The sequence below is a fragment of the Myotis myotis genome, unplaced genomic scaffold (assembly GCF_014108235.1).
Source record: "Myotis myotis isolate mMyoMyo1 unplaced genomic scaffold, mMyoMyo1.p scaffold_m19_p_20, whole genome shotgun sequence".
Taxonomy (NCBI): Eukaryota; Metazoa; Chordata; class Mammalia; order Chiroptera; family Vespertilionidae; genus Myotis; species Myotis myotis.
This window is the reverse complement of record NW_023416325.1, coordinates 12,174,816-12,183,462: the sequence shown is the minus strand read 5'-3', so window position 1 is coordinate 12,183,462 and position 8,647 is coordinate 12,174,816. Positions and strand designations below refer to the sequence as shown.

General features: G+C 55.0%; 1 protein-coding gene and 1 non-coding gene across 2 annotated transcripts; both read left to right on the top strand.

Moving 5' to 3' along the window:
- Positions 1-374: 374 nt before the first annotated feature.
- RANBP1 (RAN binding protein 1) lies at positions 375-8,571 on the top strand. The gene is made up of 6 exons (XM_036354431.1): positions 375-389; positions 1,645-1,781; positions 4,727-4,884; positions 6,614-6,742; positions 7,564-7,629; positions 8,157-8,571. Exons 1-6 carry the CDS (start codon positions 375-377, stop codon positions 8,276-8,278), a joined length of 627 nt encoding a protein of 208 aa, XP_036210324.1. The 3' UTR covers positions 8,279-8,571.
- On the top strand, positions 7,662-7,786 carry LOC118678695. The gene has a single exon (XR_004974979.1). It is a non-coding gene; the product is annotated as a small nucleolar RNA SNORA77 (small nucleolar RNA).
- Positions 8,572-8,647: the final 76 nt, after the last annotated feature.

The following is an 8,647-nucleotide window of genomic DNA, read 5'->3' as shown; positions in this document are numbered from 1 at the left end:
TTTCTTGAGCCCCAAGACCACGCGCGGCCGAGGGGCGGAAGTGCGCGCGAGGGCCGTCGGGAGCGCACGCTCTCTGGGCTGCCAGGAGGGCCGGGCATGCGCCGCGGGCGTTTTGGCGGGAAGCACGGGGCGGGCCGGACAATGATAATGTCCGTCGCCTGAGCCAATAAAGCTGCACTGGTTTTGAATCGCGGCGCGTTTCCCGCCTCCGGGGTCAGGGGTCAGGGTTCGGGTCGCTGGGCGGAGGGAAGAGCGGGCGGGCGGGAGGCGCCGGCGCCAGACGCGGAGTGAAAGAGCTACGAGTCGCCGCCGAGAGGCCCCGGAACCAGCAGCGACCGAGCCAGCCGCGCCGCCGCCACCGCCGCCGCGCCGCCATGGCGGCCGCCAAGGTGCGGCTGGGCCTGGGTTGGGGGGGGGGGTGATGGCCGGGGGCCGGGGGCCTGAGGCCGCTACCGGCGGCCACGTGGGCGGCCCGCGCCGTTGCCGCCAACCCCCGCTGGCCTGCGATCTTGGCGCTTGCGGGTCGCCGTGGCGCGGGATCGGGCTGTGGGGGGTGCGGCCTGGGGTCTCGAGACATTCGGAGCCAGGACGCGCGGGGCCTGGGGTTGCGGGCTCGGGCCCGGGGTCTGCGGGTGCCTACGCGACCTTGGCGCGGCCCCACCGCCCAGTCTTCTGGGTCTCGTGTTCCCTTCGCCGCTCTCCTCGGACGCAGGCCGGTTTCCTCCGGCCCGGCCCCCTTGCGGGCTCCCGCCGAGCTCGTGCATCCCTCCCTCTGGTCTGCGCCGCGCTCCATTCATTCTGGCCTAATCCCGGCCGGCCACGGCCTCTGCGGTCCGGGGGGGTCCTGGCCGGGCGGGCCCAGGGTGGGGGCGGCTTTGTCGGCAGCGGCTGTCTCCTTGCGGAGCTGGCCGCGCGCAGAGCCGCAGTGCCGTCCGACCCAGGAAAGCGGCGAAAGGCTTATCTTTTCTTTCTCGGCTTCAATCTGGTAATGAAGTGACCGGGTTTCTTACAGTTTTGTGGATCAAAGCCGCGTGTTCTGTACCTAAAATAAGATCCTTTGCGTCCTCTCTAAAGCGGGCCAGAATTTTACGGCTCTTAGTTCTATGGCTCTTTTGACTTTAATTTCCGAAGCAAGGTAAAGTTTTCGGACAGAACTGCGAATTCCTTGTAAAAAACTGGCAGTCCCCAACTTTTCCGTCTGGTAAGCAAGAGCACACGTTTTTCTCGATCAGTGCAAACTCAACCGGTTGCTTTTTGCTTTCATTGTGACACTGTCCTCTTCGGCCCATCATTGCGCCCTTTCATCTAAACTGGGCCTGATCGGTATCTGCATTTTACAGATGACGGCACTGAGGCTCCAAGAAATGGGGCGGGTTTCCCCCAGGCCACTTGCTCGGTAGGTGGCTGAGTTTTGGGAACCCCAGTCAGTTGTGATTGATGCCTCCTGGGGGAGGAGGGTGCTGAAGCCCAGCGTGTCTCACCGTGTGCTGGGCCGACATGCAAACCTTTCCTAGTGTGAAAGGCTGGAGGCGTCATCTCTTGCTGTGTGCTGAGGCCATGCGCTGGTGAGGATGCCCACTTTGGACCCTGGTGAGCCCTGGCTTGCAGGCCATCAGTCAAAACTCTCCACACCTCCCTCCACAGGACACCCATGAGGACCATGATACCTCCACCGAGAATGCAGACGAATCCAACCACGACCCTCAGTTTGAGCCTATAGTTTCTCTTCCTGAGCAAGAAATTAAAACCCTGGAAGAAGATGAAGAGGAACTTTTCAAAATGTAAGTAACTGATCCTCTTACAGGAGTAGATTATCTTTCGTTTGAGACGGAATTGGTGCTTTTTGTGGGTGCCCAGGCCTTGGCTTGACCTATCATTGGACCGAGGCTGAAGAAAGGGCCTGGAATTGTGTGATGACTAATCAGGGCTGCTATTGCAACCCACTTATTACATAATTTATTACTGGGTACCCCTGCTGCTCTGTGGCCAGTGCTGCGGAGGGCACAGGCACTCCCTGGTGTCCTGTGGCTGTTCTGTATCCACAAAGGTGCATCTCCCCATGTCCCGCCAACTCCCAGAGCCCCTTTCCCTGGGTTGAGCAGGGAGTCTATTATTATTATTATCTTTTATTATTAGTAGTAGTATTTTGCACATGGTCTTTAGCATTCTGAAGCTTGTGAATTCTTTTTTTTTAACCTTGACCGGAATCGAACCTGGGACCCTTCAGTCCGCACGCCGACGCTCTATCCACTGAGCCAAACCAGTCAGGGCGTGAATTCTGGATTCGTTGTGTTTAATGCACAAAACAATGCCTGGAATTACAAACCAAAATGGGTGGTGTTATAGTCACTGGGGTTACTTTTTAAAAGTTACTCTGAATGTGCTTCTTGGCACCTTCAGTGAGAAGCTACAAGGCATTGTTTTTGGAGGGGAGTGCGGGTTAGTGTTGTTTTGAAGCAGTGCCTACACGAGCAATGTGTTGTTGAGATGTCTGACCTGTGGCCTATTGGGCATGCTCAGAATTGCAGGAAATGCTACAAGTTAATGAGAATAGGGTGTAGTGTGTCCCTAGTCCAAGTGTGTGGAACTCCCCCCTCCCCAAACCTATCCAAGATACTGGGTTATGGTTTGAGTGCTTTGCTTGAGGTGGAGGCAGGGGAACAGAGGCAGTCACCAACCCTGGGACCCATCCCTTTAAGGAAGGGAGCCTGGGGAGACCAACTCCCAAGGATCTGGGAAAGGGTTGGGAAGCACAAGAGACTCGGTTGGGAAGTTTGTAAGGGGGACATTCTGATAAAAGGGAAGTATGTGCCCTGTTTATCAGAATTCTGATTTACAGGAGTGTCAAAGGCGGCACCTCTAATTATTCCTTGACCTTTTCCAAACAAGCCTGCTTATGCAGACCCCCGGGTGTTTACTGGAATCCTTATGCTTAATCCCTGGATGCCCTTGCCTAGAGGACAGTGTAAACACGTGTCCTCCCAAGATTACTCACCCTACTGATTGCATAAAAAAATTCCAATAAAAGCTTAACAAGCCCTGACCGGTTTTGCTCAGTGGTTAGAGCGTCAGCCTGTAGACTGAAGGGTCCCGGGTTCGATTCTGGTCAAGGGCATGTACCTTGGTTGCGGACACATCCCCAGTGGGAGTGTGCAGGAGGCAGCTGATCGATATTTCTCTCTCATCGATGTTTCTAACTCTCTATCCCTCTCCCTCTCTGTAAAAAATCAATAAAATATATTTATAAAAAAAAGCTTAATGAGGCAGGCAAGCCCCTAAGCCCTCTCCACCACAGTCAGACTGTGTCGGAGTAATCTCTTCATCCGTCATTCAGGGGCTGCTGGTCAGCCCCGGCAGGAAAGAAGAGATGAATATGCCCCTTTGATTTCAGAAGGTGGTTCTCCAAATCTCTGCTCTGCCCAGAAATGATGCTGCAGCCAGGGCTGGCTGTTACTGTCATCTCCTTGTCCCTGCGGGGGTGGGAGGTACTCTTGGTGTCCTAGACACAGGCCCTTCCTGAGGGAAGTGAGGCCAGCAAGTCTCACCTTTGTATGTGGTCCTAGGGCTCTAGATCAGTGGTCGGCAAACTCATGAGTCAACAGAGCCAAATATCAACAGTACTTCTTCAAAATAGACTCACCTAGGCCAAAAACCGACTTCTGCATGGACTACGCCGAAGTTCCAATCGCACGTGGTATTTTGTGGAAGAGCCACACTCAAGGGGCCAAAGACCCGCATGTGGCTCCAGAGCCGCAGTTTGCCGACCACGGCTCTAGGTCAAAGCCCTTGGGGGCGTCCTTGTGAGAACATGCCTCCCTTAACAGAGTTGAGTTTTTGGGAGAGAGCAGAATTTCTGCAGAAAAGGGAACAATAGAGTGGGGATCCTGTGGGGAAGCAAAACGGGCAGGTGTGGTTGGTGATGGGAGGATGTTGGCCTGAGCCCTGAGGAGGACTGCTGGGCTCGGCTGTGGTGGCGGCCTTGCCTGGGCCCAGTGAGGTACTGTTCTGGGCAGGAAGACAGGGGATTGGGCCAGAGCCTGGTGGTCTGGTGGGGGCTGGGGAAGCACAGGGGGCATCTCACAGCTGAGGGAAAGGTTGGCCCTGTGGAAGGCAGGGGTCCTTGGCCTCCATCTGCTTCCATGCTGTCCCTGTGGCCCCACGGATCACCAGGAAGTCCCGTACCGTCTTCACAGACACGCTCAGCAGACTCAGGTGAGCTATTTTGCTGATGGGTCAGGTCTTTCTGTTAGAAAACGTGACTGGCCCTAGTCGGTTTGGCTCAGTGGATAGAGCATCGGCCTGCGGACTAAAGGTCCCAGGTTCGATTCTGGCCAAGGGCACAGGCTTGGGTTGTGGGTTCGATCCCCCCTAGTAGGGGGCATGCAGGAGGCAGCCGATCAATGATTCTCATTATTGATGTTTCTCTCTCTCCCTCTCTGAAAAAAATGTTTTTAAAAAAGGAAAAGAACACGGTGTGACTGTAGAAATCTTTTATTCTTTCTTATCATCATGTTAAAACTTGGAATTTGCTTTTTTGCTCTTTTGGTGACATTTTAGTTTGTAGTTCTTGGAGTACAAAGAAAGGAAAGGGTGTACGTTTGAGACATCAGGTACAGCTGTTTGTTTAACACCCAGAAAAGAAGTGCTTTTTCCATCAAAGGTTGGTGCCTTTTGTCTGATACCTTTTCTGTGTATCTAAGCTCTCATGTAACGGCTTTTCTTGAAGGCGGGCAAAGCTGTTTCGATTCGCTTCAGAGAACGATCTCCCAGAATGGAAGGAGCGAGGCACCGGCGACGTGAAGCTCCTGAAGCATAAGGAAAAAGGGACCATCCGCCTCCTCATGAGGAGGGACAAGACCTTGAAGATCTGCGCCAACCACTATAGTAGGTGGCCTCTCGGGGGTGCTTTCCTTCTGGGCCCGACACGGCATCGGGGCAGCTTCCGACCTGTGGGCAGCCTGCTTCAGGCCTGCACTGCGACCCAGGAGTGTCCCGTCCGCCAGTGCACGTTTACAGTGTGTGTTTTCTTTTAATTTAAACTAGGAAATGAGGTTTTCCAACGTGCCTCAGACCTCAGAGCAGACCTGCAGAGAAGCTTATAGCCCACGGGGGTGTGGAGACTGGGCAGGTGGGACCAAGCGGGATGGAGGCAGAGCCCAGTGTGGCCTCGGAACCAGGCTCGGCCTAAGGGCGTGTGAGTGCGTTTGTGTGTGTGCTCACGTGCCTCTGTGTGTGAAGTGCCTGGGCGGCAGCCTTCCCACCCGTTGGTGTGTTCTGTCCCCACGTGGTGTTCCCTGGGGAGGACATGGGATTGGAACGGGGTGGGGAGAAGGTGGCTACCTCACCCTTAGGAGCCTGGGAAGCGTCACGAGTGGGTGGAAGCCCTTGGGCAGGTGTGACGTTAGCGCTGGGCTTAGTGCGGTAGGGTTTTTAGGATTAGCCACCCAAGGCCTGGCCTGTGAAGAGGTGACTGAAGTCAGCGTGTCCTGGACTCCGTTTCTGATCCAGGGCCGTGCTGCATTTCTGGTGTGATGTGTGTCTGACAGGGCAGGGCCCCTTTGCTCACAGGGTGACTGCTGTCCGGAACCAGAGTGCAATGGCCCTCGGGGGTGATGTGGGGGGTCCTCCTTGTACCACAGTTGCTTCGGCCCCATTCGGCCTCTGTGTGCCAGTCTCCACGTCCCAGCCTGCCTGCTCTTCCCTGTCCTTGCCGATCAACCCAATTTGAAGTGCCTTCTCAGGGGTCTTCCTGACACTTGTGCTATTTTTAGAGGTTTGCCAGGTGGCTAGGTCACTTCTGTGTGAGTTGCAGGTGAGTCCTGGGCCTGGTGCACACCCTAGGCCCTTGGTGGACCCGGCGGTTGATGGTGGGAGGAAGGCTGTGCATGCCCTGCGAGGCACACGGCTCGCCGCTCATCTGGGTGATGATGTGATGTGTGGCCCAGGGCTGGGCTTGGCCTGTCCCACATCCCTGGAGACCTCTGCTACTGGTAGACGGCTGGGCATGGCACTGGGGGTGCTTCTGTTCTTTCAGAACAGCTAGTCTCCCTTGGATGTACGTAGAGCCTGTGGAGAAGGGCAGTTTGCTTATTCCAGGCCATGACTGTGTCTTCCGTGACATGACCATGTCACAAGGCTTATAGTGCCCACTTCTGGTAGACTGGCGCCTCCCCACTGGCCTGCCTTGGCATAGATAGCTGAGATTGGGTGTGTGGTTCTGACTGTGCACCATTCTGGGTGATCTTCCCACTTCTCAGCTTTTGGCCCTCTGATGACCCCCAACTTCCAAAGGGTCAGGTCCCCAGAAAGGGCTGGGTCTGCCTATCATTGTGCCCATGTCTCCTGGGTCTGGAGGCTGCACCAAGGGGCGGGCTGTGATCAGCTGCATTGGCTTTGGAGCCCTTGACTGATTTAGGGTGTTCCTGGTTTTAAGTGAACATGGGGCATTTTAAAAGAGGTTTGGGTAAATTCCAGATTGCCCCAAATCATCCCTGTTTGGCCCAAAATGGGACCTTGGGTTGGCAGGCAGAACTGCAGTCCTGGAGTGGCGTGGCCGGGGTGGTAAGTTGGCCCTGTGGTAGTGGACATTATCCTCATGGCGCTTCTCCTCCAGTCACGCCAATGATGGAGCTGAAGCCAAACGCAGGCAGTGACCGTGCCTGGGTCTGGAACACCCACGCCGACTTCGCTGATGAGCGCCCTAAGCCGGAGCTGCTGGCCATCCGCTTCCTCAATGCTGAAAGTAAGCAGGAGGGGGGGCGGGCCTCTGGGCTGGCCTGAGTGCTGCCGCCAGTTTTACAGTGTAGCAGTTTCATTGCAAACAGAAACACTATTGCTTTCCAGGGAGAATTGATGGTAATTGGGAAGCTGTGGTGGGAATTGTTACTATCTTGCTATCTGGTGGGCCCTCAAGGAAGGGATCTAAGTGCAGTCAAGCCAAGCGCTCTTGCATCTAGGTCTAGGAGCAGTGAGTGCCTTTCCCTCTTAACCGCAAAGGAGGCTGCACCAGCCAGGTTCCCTTCACCATCACCTGGTCACCTGGGTGCCAGCAGGGGCTGTGCTAAGATCCACAGGCTGAGGCTGATCTCTCCCCTGCTTGGGTGTCTTTTCGGCCCAGCTGGTCAAAGCTGTGCCCAGTGTGCCCTGCAGGAGTTGGGTGGGTGCTGGAGCTCAGTGGCCCTGTAGCTCACCATTGGTGTGAGTGAACCTCTCTTCTGCTCTAGAACGGGGCCTGTCCAGCAGCTACTTCAACCTGAATGGAGGGCAGAGTACCTGGGCGGAGGCCCTGGCCCTTGGTTGCATGAGGCCACCATACTGCTGCTGTGCCCAAATTGTTGCAGAGTCAGATGGAAGGAGACGGCTCAGCATAGCCACTAGCCTCAGGAGGGACCTAAGAAACAGTCACTGCCCAGTCTGGGCAGAAGTGGATCCAGGGTCATGTTAGATGGCCCAGCTTGTCAGAATGGCTATGGGACTGGCCCTTAATGAGCCCTGGCTCTTCACACTTGCTGGACTTGTCCCCTTCACTTCTCAGGATTCTGAGGAAGTCTCTTCTTTCCGCAGATGCACAGAAATTCAAGACAAAGTTTGAAGAATGCAGGAAAGAGATCGAAGAGAGAGAAAAGAAAGGTAACATGGTGTTCATGGGTGGGGGCCTCCTTGCAGACTCACTCTGCACCCGGCTGCCGTCCCAGACGGGTGCTTTTTCAGTCTGCCACAGAAACATTCCAGGGACTGCGACTACCTTGACCTGTGCAGGGTGACGCAGCTGCCCGGGGACATGGTGCTTTCTGGGAGTGAGCTGGCCATCCAGGCCCCAGTGCATGCTCACTGACCTGGTCTCACTACACTTGGGCCGGTGGGCAGGTCATAGTGTCTGACTGGAGCCCTACAGAGGCTGAATGGACTTTGAGAGGTCCTCACGGCCATCTGCTTATTCAGGGCCTGATAACGGCTGCCATAGCCAGTGACACAACTGAGCAGACTGACTGAGGTCCCAGGTGTGTGTGTGTATTTGGGTGACTCTGGAGGCATGCGATAGAACAGCAGCCTGTCCTGAGGGGAGTGTCAGGATCCCGTGAGGCAGGTGCATCTCGCTCCCGCGTGGGCCGGGGAGAAGACGCTTCTGTTTTCTTACTGTGTTCCCCGTGTTTCAGGAGGACCGGGCAAAAACGATAATGCCGAGAAAGTGGCTGAAAAGCTAGAAGCTCTTTCGGTGGAGGAGAGCAAGGAGTCCGGAGCGGAGGAGACCAAGGAGAAAGCTGAGGAGAAGCAATAAGTCCTCTGCCCTTGTTTTCTGTTCCTTTTTCCTTTTTTAAAAAATTTGCCCTGCCCCGTCTTTTCGGTTTGTTTTTATTCTGTTTTGTTTTTACAAGGGACTTTATATAAAGAACTGAATTCCAACATTCAGGTGGGTTTTTTTTTTTTTTTGGAAGTTTTTGCCCTATTGAAGATGACCAGAAAATCCATTCCCCAGTCATGCAGATGTACTGTGCTAACTTTCTTTTCCATAGTGGAAACACTTATTTATAGTCATCAAACATAGTGAATAAACAACTCATTCGAAACCTTCATGGAGGGCAGGACCTTGTGTGCGCTGGCCCTGTCCTGGCAGCTGTGTGGGTTCCTGCTGGCTCCAGGGGGTTGG